The 17,276-nt window shown below is 41.4% G+C and overlaps 1 protein-coding gene across 2 annotated transcripts in view; it reads right to left on the bottom strand.

Moving 5' to 3' along the window:
• LOC147638127 (calcium-transporting ATPase 3, endoplasmic reticulum-type-like) overlaps positions 1-17,276 on the bottom strand; it is a 156,635-nt gene that overhangs the window by 126,132 nt on the left and 13,227 nt on the right. For both annotated transcript variants that reach the window (XM_086798040.1, XM_086798039.1), the window contains exon 4: positions 2,986-3,003. In XM_086798040.1, the coding sequence (XP_086654166.1) occupies positions 2,986-3,003 (18 nt within the window). The remainder of the gene's footprint in view (positions 1-2,985; positions 3,004-17,276) is intronic.

Consider the following 17,276-nt stretch of genomic DNA (forward strand, 5'->3'; position numbering starts at 1 on the left):
TCATCTGCTGATCACATGTACTGTCAGATGTTTTCATTTTACTTTTCCTTTCAGTTTTCCATGGCTCAGTATATCCATGGTACCATTGTATTACTTTTGGTCTCATAGGCCCTTGGGGTCTTCTGTAGACGTTAATATAACTCTCTCTCTCTCTCTCCCGGATGCCCCCTACTGATGTATTGTGTGGCTAGATACTTACCTTCAATTCTTTCTTTTCTTTTCCAAACAGTGTATCAGATGTCACATGGTTGTAACTTTGGTCTCATAGGTCACTTTGGCCTTTTGAAGACGTTAATATAACATTTCATTTCATTTCATTTCTCTCTCTCTCTCTCGCTGATGTAGGAGCCCGACAAAGAGGAGTGACACTGGATAGAGCCACCGAACTATGTAGAGGTCGACGACCTAGACCCAGAGGCTCTCGGGGCCCATGCCCATGCCACTATAGGAGGATCAGGGCCATCATCTTACACCATCATAGGACTTCTTCACGCCAGCTCAACTTTACCACTTTGAGTGCCATGTTGTGGCACCCCATGCGGGATATCTTAGGATGATATGTGAGCCTTATGCTCTTTGTACATGGATCAGCCCTAGCATCTCAGCTTTAGAATTTTAGCTTTGTCATTTTCTTTCATTTTAGTACCCATGATGATGTAATCCTTTTGGTCTCATAGGTCATTTTGGCCTTTTGTAGACGTTAATATAACTTTCGTTCTTTCTTTCTTTCTCACCGCCTTTGCCTCTGCCTGCCCGGGGAAGTGATAGGAACGTGACTCGTTAGGTACGACCAACTCCTAGAAAAGGCAATAGTTCCTCCTAGAAAAGGCAATAGTTCCTGGAAATCCCAGTACTACTACTAGAAGTTGACTACAGTAAGCAGTCAGCAGTAAACTACTTTCTAGGAAAAGCAAGTACAAAATCTTGATAAGAAGGTAGAGATCCCTGAACAATGTAGAACAGTCATACAGCACGTACACAGCAGCTGCACAATAGATACACAACAGCTGTACATCTCCTTCATGGCAAAAGGAAGGTGTGAAAATGGCCATGCAGCAGCCTAGCAGCCCATTTTGCTTCAGTTCAGCTCGATAAGCAAAGAGGTGAGGGGCTCCTCCAATGCTGGTCAACTTTTCTTGCCCATATCACCACCCATGCAAGGTGTCGCCAAGTGTGTGACACCCACGTGACACTTCGCAGACAGGAGGTGCCACACACTTGGTAGCCTCTTGAGTGTCCACACACCCATAAATGAAAGCTTGGGGTGCCCACGCTTCATTAATGAAAGGGAGCACCCAAGATAATAACTTGGCTGCCCTTTTTATTAATTCTCCACCCGGATTATTTGTACTGTGTACCTAGCATTCACACACTAGCAATAAAACCTTATAAACATTAGAATGGGCCCAGTGTAATACTTACCACATGCAAAACCCACACCAAACACTCGTTAGGCCTCGAACACAGTCATGTACACAAGCCCATGGGGTTCCTAGGCGTCCCCGGTTCCGTGGACATTCACAGGCATTAAAACCAGGCAAAGTCCACACATTCACGCAATATGTTTAATGCATACTGCACCATTGTATTGACCTAAACTGCCATCTTTCAAGGGGTCAAGCTAGTGACAAAGACCCAGAAACGATAAGTTTGAAAACCAACAACCTGCAAGAAGTGGATGATGAGATAGTTAAGGCACGGGATGTGGTAGCCCAAATGGATGTACGAAGAGGGATCATGTATCATGGTTGGCTATATGCATAGTATCATGTCTTGTTGGGCTTTTCTTGGTAAGTGTATCATGTTATTTGGTCTTGGCAGGTCTGTACTTGCTACTTGGTTTTTTAGCACAAGCATGGGAGTCTTCGCATGGAGACCATTTTGTGAGGAGTGTTGAAATTATCCTTCCCATAGACCAGAAACATCATTCTATACAAGTCCAGGGTGCTGCTTCAATTTTAATGGAACAACCAATTTCTAATATTCCAGAGGTCCCAAGGCTCCTCCCTGAGATGTTCTGACAAAGGATCCAAACATTGTTGATTCGGTCAAGCTTTCTCTAACCGCTCCGTGTGTTCAGCAGATTCTTCGTGCTTGTACTCTAGCACATACCTCTTTGTGTGCACCTGTGGCATCATCCTCATGATCCAGCAGCAGTGATCACCTTTGAGGGATGGTAAGATCTAAAGGCCTCAGGCAAGCAATATGCTCAATCGTGTTAATCTTTTATTTCACGTGTGATGTATCATCACTACATTGTTATGGCCATGGGTGCGAAGATGATTGAGCAACCAATGACTTAAAGTCTCAGAATGCATGCATTTTTGTTCCTAGGGATCGGCAATAGGGGAGCTTGTTGGGATCATGACCCAATAATCCTTAATTCGATGCCATGTCAACTCTTTTCCTACGATAGAGCTAGGGCTTGAATTTCTTGCTTAAAAGCCAAGGATTGGTCATATTACACACATTCATGTCTTGTACTCAACCGGTAAGGAACCCAAATATTAACCAGATATCTGTAAGGATATCCTTCAGCTACCCTTATCCTGGAACTCAACTGAGCTAGTAAAACTGTAAATCTTCCAGCATGTATGTTCAAGTTCTTGCAAAAATTCCACCAATCATTTCATTCACCAACCACAATACCAGTGGAGACACATTGTCACTCTATACAGATTGCTCTTGGCCAAATCAGAGTCAGATGGCATTGCCTTAAATAAAAGACACTACAAGTTTTAGCAGCCCACAGTCATGAAGGGCCCAGATTGCCCACAGTATTGACTGTCTTTGAGAGATTGCAGAGAGGGGCAGAGAAGCACTATATTTTTGCATGCCTTGTCTATAAAGACATCTAGGCCAAAACCATTACTTAAGCATTGTTCAGTTTCAGTCCTTCCACAAACCACCAAAACATTTTGTTGACAGACCTTCATTTCACATTCACAAACTTGAAATGCAAGTCAAGCAATTATATTGACTTACTCTGCTCAGGAGGAAGCTCTGCAAAAAAGGAAGCCATCCCAACAATCCCAAACCAAAATAAAGATGTCAGTGTGTGACACCATGAGAAGCCAACATAGCTTCTTCACAAAAAATATCTGAAAAGACCAATAATGCACACAATGGGCTCTTATCTCTGTCTCCCTACATACATCGATGCACACACATAGACATATACATGCATACATGTATTTGTATGCATGCATGCATATTTATATTTACAGCTAAAGCAAAATTTATATACATTTGATCCATACATACATATATATATTATATATACACAATTTTTTTTGTAAAAACCAATGTTTCTATTAGGTCAAATGAATAGACAGAGACCCCCTCAAAGCAACACAAGTCTCACAAATATTGAAAACTAAAAACAGTGGAAAAACAAATCCAGATGAGACAGATCTAACTGCTGCAGCTGATAGCAATCATGTAGAGATTGTCACAAAATGATTGACAGAAACACTTGTCAATTGGGGTCAACTATCCACAACATAGTCACAAGAAAGGTTTCAGGGTTTCAAAGGTATTTTTTCGAAAGGTTTCATCCATCGCTTTAAAAAAACTGCAGGTTTCAAAAAATTGTATACATATTTATACACACACATATACATGGGCACTCAAGCGGTTACTACAAAAGGATCTACTCAAGCAAAAACGAAAACCAAAAAAAAAAGTTGAAAAATGTGAAAAAAACAATTTGAAACTTCTGTGGCCAAGAGGTATTAAAAACATTTCGAACGTTTTAAATGAAGGAAACGCAATTTTTGGTGACTATGATACACACACACACACACACACACACTTTTTTTTGGGTAATATCTAGTGCGGTATATTTATATGCTCATAAATTTACAAGATGGGAAGTCTCCGAAGCGGAGAGTATCCCAAATGTCAGAAACATAAAGAGAAAAGCTCTAAACAAGAAGCATCCATATCACCCTCATTGCAGGCATCATATAAGGATTGCCGCAATGAGGCTCGTAAGGATTCATATGACTGGTGATTCTGCCGACCCAAGTATGCCAAATTATGCTCAGTCCAAATCGTCCAAAGAGCCCAATATCTCACCCAAGAGAGAAATAGTGAGTATTGGGACAAGGACCGCATATATCTGCCAAACAGCCAGAAATGTTTCCCAAATCTGTGACTAGGGAAACGGAGCCGAAGAAAATCTGAAATTCTCCCGAGGAGGATCCTGGAACAAGGGCAGTGCCAAAGCAGATGAAGAACAGTCTCTGAGGGAGCCTGACATCTTAGACATGTGGAATGTGCAATGTGACGTTTAGCAAGTATGACCCCCACTGACAATGTGCCTGTCAAACATCTCCAAAGAAAAAGTCTTTGTTTCAATGGCATTTTACACTTCCACAACATCCGGAGATTCTTCCGCCACCATGAGAGGGGCTTCCTTATATGCCACAGAGAATTAGCATGTTGATGAATCCATGGGGCAGGCTGAAGAAGCCTGTAGGCTTTGATGGAGGTTAAGGCAAGAAGGGGAATAGGATGAATGCATGTAGTAGATGGCTGCAATTGCCAATCCATAAGCCTGTCTGTGTCAGCCACGGGTGGAATAGGTAAAAAGGGATGCAATAAATCAGCAATTTTCTTTCATATCAACCTATGATGCATTCCCAATGCATAGGTAGCAGTGGCCCGGGGAAAGGATAAGACATATCCCCGATCATCTACCACATCATGTATGTACCTAATTCCCAATTTCATAAGATTGTATGCCCGAACAGGTTCCTGTAAAGCAAGTGGAGTGTCCAAGATGGCACTCCAATGAATACTTTCTTTCCTCATCGAGTTTGTCTCCAAGCAATTATCAGGAGCCCATTTGACCTTAGAGAGAACTTGTTTCCAGTCAAGTATGAGGGCAGTAGAGAAAGTACAACCAGGTATCCTCCCTACAAATCTCCCAATCACAACCTCCCAATGATCCGTAATCCAATGACCATAAGCACAAGTCCTCATGTTGACACACATGGATGCTAACATACAAGTCCATGGCTGCTGTTGACGGAAGAAAGTATGCAACATTGTAGCCTTCCTTGCAAGTACATGATATTTTATATTGAGGACGTTAAGTCCACCATGCATCCTTGGGGAGCACACCATTTCATCTTCATCAGTCTCAATGCTTTTACAGCAGTTTTTGTCTTCCACAATATCTCCATAGCTTGAGACATAAAAGCTGAAATATCCCTAGAGGACCAATGCAGCAAGGGCAAATAGAACTGGACATAGGACATCACAATGGATTGTACTATTCTGAGCCTGACATGAAGAGGCCAAGTAGAAATCTTCCAGTATTCCAGTTTATGTTGAAGTCTCTGGAAAATCCATTTTAACTGCTGCTTTCTGGTGATATGCCATCCTATGGGATATCCCAAATGCCTGACAATATCTCTGGAATGCACCACCTGACCCGACCAAAGAATAGAATGCCAATCACATTGTTTCAGGGGGAGTAATTTAGATTTGTCAAAATTGACATGCAATCCCGCTGCCAACCCATATAAAGAAAGAGTGGCCATAAGCATACGAAGTTCCTGAGGAGAATTCTGTGGCATGAAGAAGGAATCATCAGCATATGCTTGTGCCAAAAAAGATGTAGCCCCTGGGATTTTGAGACCAGTCATCTGTCCTGTGTTTGTAAGATGATCAAGATACATCAAAAGAGGATGGGTCGCAATGGCATAGAAGAGAGCACTGAGAGGGCAGCCCTGTCTAATTGATCGACCCAATATCCATGACCGAGACAGATGGCGCCCAAGAATGCACTGAGCAGTAGAGCCAGAATAAAGCCAGTAAACAGCATTTGCCATCTTGGGACCAAAGCCCAACTTTGTCATGATCTGAGAGATGAAATCCCATTGAACATTGTCAAATGCCTTAGCAATATCCACCTGCAATATAAGCACATCTTGATGCGAATACTTAGCATATTCAATTGCAGTCAAGGCATTGGATATATTGTCATGGATTTGTCTTCGCAGCACAAAACCATACTGATGAGGATGAAGTCCTGCATGCAGTATCCTGTGAAGCCTATGTACAATCATTTTGGCAATAAGTTTGTAAAGTACAGGTATCAAAGTAATAGGTCTCCAATCTGATATATGATCACACAGATGTTTTTTGGGGACAAGCTTGACTATACCATGCTTCCAAGAGTGCGGCAACTGATTTTCTTGCCAGGCCACATTGATCATTCGCAAAAGGACCTCTTTCAAATCATCCCAAAAAGAAATATAAAATTCCACTGTAAGGCCATCCCAGCCAGGGGACTTGTATTTGCTGAGGTGGAACAACGCATTATTAAGTTCTGTGTCAGTAAAAGGCCTCTCCAAGGTAAGAGCATCATCCATTTCAACTATTCCAGAAACATATTGAAGAAATTCAGTCCTGGCATCAGTCACTTAATTTGATGGGAACCAGGAGCAGAAAACAATTTCTGGAAATAATTGTGGCATTCGTCTTGGAGATCAGAGAAAGAGTGAGTCCAAGAGCCATCCAGTTTCCTAACCCTTAGACATGAATTTTTATTTCGAGTAGCATGCAAGCCCTAGAAAAAGGATTTTGAAGAGCAGCCCTTATCCATGAGGGGCTTCATTCTTGCCCTAATCTGCCATTTGTGCATTCCCTCTGATCATTAACAGTAAGTTTAAATTGTGCATGTGAAAGGGAATCCTTTTCTGAATCAGAGAGTGGCCTCGACTGAGAAAATTCAGTCAACTGTTGTGCTGTCCTTTTTGCCCATTTAACCTCATTCCTCCATTTTGTCATATGCCATTTGCCATAGTCCCTAATGACATTCTGAATACGAGAGACGAAGCTGTCCCAAGCATAATTCATGTCCTCCTGGGCATGAACTGGCAAAGGATGAATGGCAAATCTGATCATTTGCTGAAAGTTGTGATGTTGGAAATAAGCCCGATTAACATGCAATAATCTACTAGAGAGAAATGGCAAATCATCCAGAGGCATGCCAAGCTGCAAATTCATCCACAATGGAGCATGATCTGACAAGCCCAATAAGAAATCTATAAGGAGATGAGGGCTAAAATCTGCAAATTGTTGTGGATAAAACAAATACCATCTGTCAAGCCTTGCCCAATACGTAGTAAGTGCATTATGATGAAAAGTATATCCAGGGACTGACCCTTCGAGAAGTACCCATAAATCTTCAGCCTGCACAGAAAGAAGCATGTCATCCCATTTGTGCCTTTCCAATGATAGCATATGAGATCGTGGAGTGGTATCATCTCTAGGCAGAGGGGAATTATTAAAATCCCCACAGATGAATGCATTGGATCTCCATGGATATCTGCATAAAGAATCCCACAAAGAAGCCCTCATGGCAGAGGTCTGGGAGGCATAGACTGATGCAAACTCAAAAATATCACCATTAACATTGCATTGTATTACTATCCATCTGCCACTATTGTCATTGAAGGCCAACTGAGGCTGCAACTCATGTCTAACCAGTATGCATACACCTGAATAGGTAGCAGTACCAGCATAAAATATATCATAGCCGTGAAAAAAACCATGTTGTCCAGCCATGGAATGTTGATTATGCTCTTGCAAACAAACAATATCTGGCTGCATTTTATGTACATATATCCATAATAGCCTCCACTTTGAGACATTGCAGAGGCTCTGTACATTATATGTAAAGCACTTAAGTGTTTGAAGCATGAAAAGGTATGTACAGCAGAGTGTGAGGATAAGAACCAGACATCAGAGAGGCTAGGCCTCTGCCTGCATAGGCTGCATGCCTTCATTGCCCATGAAAGACATAGCATTTTCCTCTTCTTCTGAATCACATATGGGGATGCCCTTCTTCAGTACGCCCACCCAATTTTGAAGGATAGGAGCAGAGGCTGAAGTAGAAGTTTGTCCTGGTGAGGGAGAACAAGCATCCCATTGACGAGATTGAAGGGGGCGTTGCTTCAATACAACCACCTTCTTGGGTTGTTTAAAACCGTCCTGATCAATCCCCACAGTTTCCTTCATCTTCTCTTTCCCTTTATCTTTTCCTTTTCCTGCAAGTGCGGGCACCTGATTGACTGATTTTGCATTCTTTGCTCCATTTGTATGTGCTGTCTTGACTTGCAAATTATCATTCTTTTCCCGTGTCTGGGGTGGCAAAGCGTTTGGAGGGGGCTGATGCAGGACCATTGGGCATTCAGAGGCTAGATGCCCAAACTTGTGACAGGCAAAACAAGCACCTGCAAACACACCCCACTTCAATTCAAAATACTTTTTGTCCACTTGCACTCCCTCAACTTCCACCGCAATAGAAGGAGGGGTAGGTATGTCAGTGTCCCAGAGAATGCAGAACCTGTTACGGTTTCCCATTACACACACACACACACACACACGTGTGTATATATACATACATGTGTGTGTGTGTGTGTGTGTGTGTGTGTGTGTGTGTGTGTACATACATGTGTGTGTGTGTATAAATTTTGACAAATCTAAATTACTCCCCCTGAAACAATGTGACTGGCATTCTATTCTTTGGCCGGGTCAGGTGGTGCATTCCAAAGATATTGTCAGGCATTTGGGATATCCCATAGGATGGCATATCACCAGAAAGCAGCAGTTAAAATGGATTTTCCAAAGACTTCAACATAAACTGGAATACTGGAAGATTTCTACTTGGCCTCTTCATGTCAGGCTCAGAATAGTACAATCCATTGTGATGTCCTATGTCCAGTTCTATTTGCCCTTGCTGCATTGGTCCTCCAGGGATATTTCAGCTTTTATTTCTCAAGCTATGGAGATATTATGGAAGACAAAAACTGCTGTGAAAGCATTGAGACTGATGAAGATGGAAATGGTGTGCTCCCCAAGGATGCATGGTGGACTTAATGTCCTCAATATAAGATATCATGTACTTGCAAGGAAGGCTACAATGTTGCATACTTTCTTCTGTCAACAACAGCCATGGACTTGTATGTTAGCATCCATGTGTGTCAACATGAGAACTTATGCTTATGATCATTGAATTACGGATCATTGGGAGGTTGCTATTGGGAGATTTGTAGTAGGGAAGATACCTGGTTGTCCTTTCTCTACTGCCCTCATACTTGATTGGAAACAAGTTCTCTCTAAGGTCAAATGGGCTCCTGATAATTACTTGGGGACAAACTCGATGAGGAAAGAAAGTATGCATTGGAGTGCCATCTTTGACATTCCACTTGCTTTACAGGAACCTGTTCGGGCATACAATCTTATGAAATTGGGAATTAGGTACATACATGATGTGGTAGATGATCGGGGATATGTCTTATCCTTTCCTCGGGCCACTGCTTCCTATGCATTGGGAATGCATCATAGGTCGATATGGAAGAAAATTGCTGATTTATTGCATCCCTTTTTACCTATTCAACCTGGCTGACACAGACAGGCTTATGGATTGGCAATTGCAGCCATCTACTACATGCATTCATCCTATTCCCCTTCCTGCCTTAACCTCCATCAAAGCCTACAGGCTTCTTCAGTCCCCCCCATGGATTCATCAACATGCTAATTCTCTGTGGCATACAAGGAAGCCCCTCTCATGGTGGCGGAAGAATCTCCGGATGTTGTGGAAGTGTAAAATGCCATTGAAACAAAGACTTTTTCTTTGGAGATGTTTGACAGGCACATTGTCGGTGGGGGTCACACTTGCTAAACGTCACATTGCACATTCCACATGTCTAAGATGTCAGGCTCCCTCAGAGACTGTTCTTCATCTGCTTTGGCACTGCCCTTGTTGCAGGATCCTCCTCAGGAGAATTTTAGATTTTCTTCAGCTCCGTTTCCCGAGTCACAGATTTGGGAAACATTTCTGGCTTTTTGGCAGATTTATGCGGTCCTTGTCCCAATACTCACTATTTCTCTCTTGGGTGAGATATTGGGGTCTTTGGACAATTTGGAGTGAGCATAATTTGGCATACTTGGATCGGCAAAATCACCAGTCATATGAATCCTTACGAGCCTCATTGCGGCAATCCTTATATGATGCCTGCCATGAGGGTGATATGGATGCTTCTTGCTTAGAGCTTTTCTCTTTATGTTTCTGACATTTGGGATACTCTCCATTTCGGAGACTTCCCATCTTGTAAATTTATGAGCATATAAATATACTGCACTGGATATTACCAAAAAAAAAAAGTGTGTGTGTGTGTATACCTATATATACATGTGTGTACATATATATACATGTGTATATAATATATATATGTGTGTGTGTGTGTGTACACACAAACACACATATATATATGATGTATATGTAGATATATAGTTTTTTTTGTGAAACCACTGTCAAATCTTATATTCAAGAACTCTCAAAGCGAGAGGCTCTCAATAAAGTACATCTAAAAGTTAGGAGAAAAACACTTCATAGTTTTGCTAATCAATCTGCTGCAGCTCAAAACTGACATGCAATGACTAACGTAATGATCAATGGAAGTATACATACTTGTCGATCTGAGGTTGTGCAAACACCTCGTAATTACGATCCAGCCATATTGTCCATATAGCCCAATATCTCGCCCAAGCAAAGAAAAGAGAAAACTCCTGCAATCTGAAAGGATATCTTCCAGACATCCAAAACTTTTTCCCAATTGTCACCCTAGGGAATCTTGTTTGCGTATCCGAAAATAAAAAATTCAGAAAATCCCTTGTGTCAGTGCATGCCCATACCAAATAATAAATACTTTTCATTTGATAATGGCACCGCAAACAATTTGGAGCGCAATTTTCCGCTTTGCCAAATTCCCTTCTACTGGGAGCATTCTCGTGAGGCCGTCTCTACAGAAAAACCTTATGTTTTAAAGACAATTTGCTTTGCCATATCTCTCCCAAATTACCTTTCCACCATACTAAGGACATGTCCATATGCCACACCCGATCCACATGTCCCTTTATCCATGGTTGTGGAAGCAATAATCTATATGCCCTTGCCGCTATTAGTCCACAAAGAGGAAACTCTGTAATATAACATGGTCGGCTGTTCTTTAGCAGCCAATCATCCTGTCGTTGCCCACCTCATATATACGACATATCCCCATGTGCTGCTAGCAAAGTAACAACAAGTCTCCACACAAGGCAGTAATGGGCTCCCAATTTCCACCAATGGGCTCCCAATTTCTACCATCGTCGTGCTTGTGGAAACGATAATGGTCTACCTTCCCTTGACATCACATCTCCCACTGTGCAAATTCCTTTTTGTGCTAAAAAAATAAGCTTTTCATGGCTCAAACTCAGCCAATTGCGTATCAAATGCTCTGCTCCAATACACATTTTCAGCTACCAGTGTGTTTCCAATAGGCACTGGCCTATGTCCCCAATGCAAATGTATGAGCACAAACTTCGAGTCTTGCAGCAATCTGAAAGTGTAGGGATAGCCTAGGATTTTTGCCATGGCACCCTCTGATCAGCCTTCTACTTAAATACCCAAGCCAAGGATCAGATCTTCCTTGTACTGACCTACCAAGATATCCCACTAGGAGAGATTCCAATGCCCAAAAGAATCAACTTTGTAATGCGCACACATTGCAGCCAGCATCTGTGCCCATGGTTGTCCTTGTTCCATGAAAGTTATTATAATGGTAGTTTTCCGAGGCAATACACAGTAATGCACATTCAAGATATTCAGCCCACCATGCATTTTAGGGCCGCATACATGCTCCATTTTCAATAGCCTTAAAGCATTCCTATCAATGGTTGTTTTCCATAACAATTCCATTGCTGATGACATGAATGTAGATATGTACACACACACACACACACACACACACACACACATATATATATATATATATATATGTATGTGGATACATAGATATCATATATACACACATACACACACACAGAGATATAGATACATGACAACAGTATATGCCTTAATAAAGAATGTCTTATCGCAATCTTAAGTTGAAATGTTAAAATCTTTGTGAAAAGGATTGTTTTCTTAAGAAAGTGACATGGATTCTAGTCCTATGGTTTAGTTGAGTAAATGGATTGTTATCTTGGTTAAATTAAGGTACAGGTACAACTCTCCTTGCCTTGACGCTGCCCCGTTCTTGTGCTTGTGTAGCCGGACGGCGGAGACGTTAGTAAGGCCCGGAGCTGGTCCATGGTATCCCTCATACCATTGGGAGAATGAGGTTTGCCGATTGAGGCAAGTGATTGTGATGATGCTGCCTAGTTCTGAGGGCCCAGGCTAGTGCGGTGAATTAGCCCACCCTAGTGCGCAGACATCCCTCTGAGGGACGGGAGGATCGAGCGATGGAGCCTGAGAGGGCGACAGGCCAGCTTGAGTCCTCGCCAGCGGCCGACGATGAGGTGTATGGTCCCGTAGGGTTTTGCCCAGCATGTGGAGGCTGGAAGGCCGAATTCTAGATCATCGGCGGTATAAAGGAAAAGAATAAGAGAGCCACTTTGGCTTGTATGAAATTGATTCATGTTTAACTTTGTTTTTATAAATCTTGTCTTTGGTATGATTGTATTGTAGAAAAAGGCTGTTTTAACAAACCTTGTGAAAAGGGTCTTAATTAAGGAACATGATTGTTTATGTCAAACAGTGTGGTAGGATTAATTAGAAAACAAATTAATGCGTGAGTAGGGTGGAAAGTGGGAGGATGGAATGCCCCGATGGCACCATCCTACGGACGGGTGGACCCGATTAGTCGGGTAGCTTTCCAACATATTAAGTGAAAGCCCTACGTTAGATAAATAGGTTCTCGGGCAACTCTATTCTAGAAGACTAGGCCAGCGGCTGTGCCTTGCATGGATGAGGAAAAAAGCGTTGCCTCTAGAAATCAAGTCTTGTAGTTGCCCAATTTATGTGATCAATTACCCTATGGGTGATTTGATTTTAGAAGACCACGCTCCCCCTGCGGGATAGAACTAGGTCTTACCTATGAATCGTATCCTTGAATCTCTGTATAGTCAAGGTGTCGATGAGTAGAAAATTTTCTCTAAGATAAGACTTAGCGGACTATCTTAAGTGTTTCCCCCTATTTGTGGAAGGGGGGAACCTTACAAGTGGTATCAGAGCCGATCTTAGTTCCTAGGATTTGTTTTTCAAAGGTTAACACTCAAGGGATTAAAATAAGTGATTGTTTATCATATGAGGACGAATCAATCATCTCTACTGGCCATAGAATTGATTTGAATATCCTCACATGTTGAGACAATCATCCTATGAAATTGTACTTGTATCTTGGGGGTGCACACGCAAGATATTTGTACAATAAATTTGAGAAATGAGATTGGGGAGAAAACCTTTTGTGAGGAAAACATAGGGTGATCAAATTAAGAAACTAGTGAGAGACTGAATGACTAGAAGGATAGACCGAAACTTGTTTAGAGAAATTTTCAGGATATATCTCATTAACTTGTATATTATAAATTATTAAGATTGTAACTCCATTAAGATTTGAATAGTTGACGTGTGAATGCCATCCATTCGATACTGTACACTAGGACGATCATCCAAGATCTTTAATCCATCTCAGAAAGACAAACATGGGTCTTGGATGTGTAATTCCCAGAGGATCACGCTCTTAGATGTGTTAATCCCTAGATACTAGGTGTGTAATTTTCAGAAAACTAATCATCTCAGATATATCAATCCTAATAATCTTTGGATGTGTCAATCCCAAGGCACCAGATGTGTAATTCTCAAGAAAATGAAGATCTCAGATGTATTAATCCCGACTGTCTTCAAATGTGGTGCTATGATAAGTATTCGATAGTTTTGAACTTTTAATGGATACAATGAAAGAAGCAAGCTCACCCTTGCTCGCGTCTAAAAATCGTAAGAAATGCCAAATTAGTTGGAAGCATTATTGTCAATCTAACCATTGGAGCTAAAAAGTTAGAAGCATTGTTGTCAATCTAACCACTGGAGCTAGAATCAGTTATGAGATGCCATGAAAGTATACCTTCGTAAAAGGTTTTGTCCTCTAGGATTTTGAGAGGATAAAATGAACGAATTTTTAGAGCTAACCCAAGAAGGAAAGACCCTAAAAGAATGCCACCAAACTTTTGTTAAACTTCTCCGATTTGCTCTAGAGATGGATGAGGTAACTCTTCTCCATCGATTCATTTGGAAGCTTAATCTACCTTTGAATAACCTCATCAAGAATGTGAAACCATCCTCTATTTCAGAAGCCATAGTTATAGCCAGAGACTATGATAAAGTTTTTATATAGAAAGTGTCGAGAAGGACATGAGTCCTTCCATGTTAATCAAGAAGAGGTCCCCTAATTCAAGAGGAACGTCAAGTCCACCCCTGGCTACAAGGAATCATGAACTAGAGCAAAAATTAGGTCAAGAAATAGGAATAGCAGGGTTAAAGATAACTGAATTTAACAAGTATTTCTATGAGTAAATAGAAGAGGATTGGTGCAAGATTCATGTGAAGTAATGTACATGATGAATAGAGGTATTCTACAAGACGATACTAAGAGTATGAAATTGCTATCATAGGTTAGATTGCGTAAAGGATTGATTCCCTTACATTTTTCCATGAAAATTTGTTAAGTACCATATTATATGGGGGTATAGAATAAGGAATTCGAAGGTTCATACCATATGAGAGCTATATGGATACATGAAATTAGAATAGTAAAGATCTTTTGGAGGCACAACAAAACGAGCCAAGCACATGAAATAAACGAATCTTTAAGAACAATATTTAGATAAAAGAAGATTTTTACCTAGTGGGGACACCACTTTTAAAGAGACAGTAGGATTTACTTAGATACTACCCCAGCTCGCGAGATGAGGACATCTCGAATCTTTTAAGTGGGGGAGATTGTAACGTCCCTTCCAAGCCATGTATGTATGTGTCTCTTTTAATATAGATTTCAATAAGAAAAGAGAGTGTAATTAGAAAGAGTGAGACAATAAGGCTAGAAACATTAGAAAAGTGTTAGAAAAAAAAATATTAGCTCCAAAAATCCTAAAAGAAATAAGAACATAAGAATAGTTCTATTAAGAGATAAGTATCCCCAAAAATAGAATTTCGATTTTAGGTGATAAGAGGTCATATTTAGAGTACTTTTACACATTTAGAGTCCATGCATACTAAAAATGTGGAAAAACAACGCGTTTCTAAAGATGGTACGTTTGCGGCTATATACAGACGTTTTTGCCTATTCTTCCCGCGTTGGCTTGTAGACCAAATACCTTCCCGTTCTTTTGACTGGTTACATGACCATATTCTGAGTTTTTATCAGAGAGTTATGGCCAAAACAGTTTGCTGTTTCTGTCAGGGTCTTTACATAGAGAAAACTGTGAGAAGACAGCAAGTAGCCTCAAGGTAATCCTAGGGTTTGAGATGCATATATCCCTTCATTCTTATCTAATATCTCAGAAAAGAAGCTTAGATTGCTATAGTCTTTCGGAGGAAGAGACCAAAACTCCATAGCTTTTCTTTTAGAGAAAGAATAGTATGCCGTAGCCCTGTAGGAGAAGGCTATTTTGCCATAGATCTTAGAAAGAGCGAAGAATCACAGTATGAGTAAGAGGAGATAAAGCTTGGAGATTATTGGATGATTTCAATCAAAGGACAAGGTATTAGAAGACTCTATTATCATATGTCAAGTTCTAAAGCTCTTGTTGACAAGCAAGGACAACGAGATAAACGATAAATTTCTATAAGGTATATACATATTTTGTTTTTTATTTACATATCATTCTTAGGGGTTGAGGTATGGCCCCGGCTTCTCTATTGATTGTTACAGTGATCTATTTGATTGATTTACCATTTAAAGTTTGTATTCTTTTAAACAACAATATATGCCTTAATAAAGAATGTCTTATCGCAATCTTAAGTTGAAATGTTAAAATCTTTGTGAAAAGGATTGTTTTCTTAAGAAAGTGACATGGATTCTAGTCCTATGGTTTAGCTGAGTAAATGGATTGTTATCTTGGTTAAATTAAGATACAGGTACAACTCTCCCTGCCTTGACGCTGCCCCGTTCTTGTGCTTGTGTAGCCGGACGGCGGAGACGTTAGTAAGGCCCGGAGCTGGTCCATGGTATCCCTCATACCATTGGGAGAATGAGGTTTGCCGATTGAGGCAAGTGATTGTGATGATGCTGCCTAGTTCTGAGGGCCCAGGCTAGTGCGGTGAATTAGCCCACCCTAGTGCGCAGACATCCCTCTGAGGGACGGGAGGATCGAGCGATGGAGCCTGAGAGGGCGACAGGCCGGCTTGAGTCCTCGCCAGCGGCCGACGATGAGGTGTATGGTCCCGTAGGGTTTCGCCCAGCATGTGGAGGCTGGAAGGCCGAATTCTAGATCATCGGCGGTATAAAGGAAAAGAATAAGAGAGCCACTTTGGCTTGTATGAAATTGATTCATGTTTAACTTTGTTTTTATAAATCTTGTCTTTGGTATGATTGTATTGTAGAAAAAGGCTGTTTTAACAAACCTTGTGAAAAGGGTCTTAATTAAGGAACATGATTGTTTATGTCAAACAGTGTGGTAGGATTAATTAGAAAACAAATTAATGCGTGAGTAGAGTGGAAAGTGGGAGGATGGAATGCCCCGATGGCACCATCCTACGGACGGGTGGACCCGATTAGTCGGGTAGCTTTCCAACATATTAAGTGAAAGTCCTACGTTAGATAAATAGGTTCTCGGGCAACTCTATTCTAGAAGACTAGGCCAGCGGCTGTGCCTTGCATGGATGAGGAAAAAAGCGTTGCCTCTAGAAATCAAGTCTTGTAGTTACCCAATTTATGTGATCAATTACCCTATGGGTGATTTGATTTTAGAAGACCACGCTCCCCCTGCGGGATAGAACTAGGTCTTACCTATGAATCGTATCCTTGAATCTCTGTATGGTCAAGGTGTCGATGAGTAGAAAATTTTCTCTAAGATAAGACTTAGCGGACTATCTTAAGTGTTTCCCCCTATTTGTGGAAGGGGGGAACCTTACAGATGAGATCAACTTCGAGCCTCCTACTCATGCAGGGGGTGCACGTCCATGGACATGCAAGCTTTGCCCATATAAGCGTGTGGGTGGGGCCAATAGGGTGAGGGCCCATTTGTTGCATGAGCTCGGTCATGAGGTGAAATTTTGTGAGCGGGTCACACCGGAGATAAGAAAGGAGCTTCTTGCAAAGCTTGCCGCCCATCAAGCTTTGAGTGCAAGCCAAAGGGTGCGTGGAGTGGATCCCAACACTTATGTCACTCCAACCCAAACATCGGGTGGTGGTGCATCTTCATCTACCCCTCCATCA

The sequence above is a fragment of the Cibotium barometz genome, chromosome 5 (genome assembly GCF_041138505.1).
Source record: "Cibotium barometz isolate CiBa-2024 chromosome 5, ASM4113850v1, whole genome shotgun sequence".
Taxonomy (NCBI): Eukaryota; Viridiplantae; Streptophyta; class Polypodiopsida; order Cyatheales; family Cibotiaceae; genus Cibotium; species Cibotium barometz.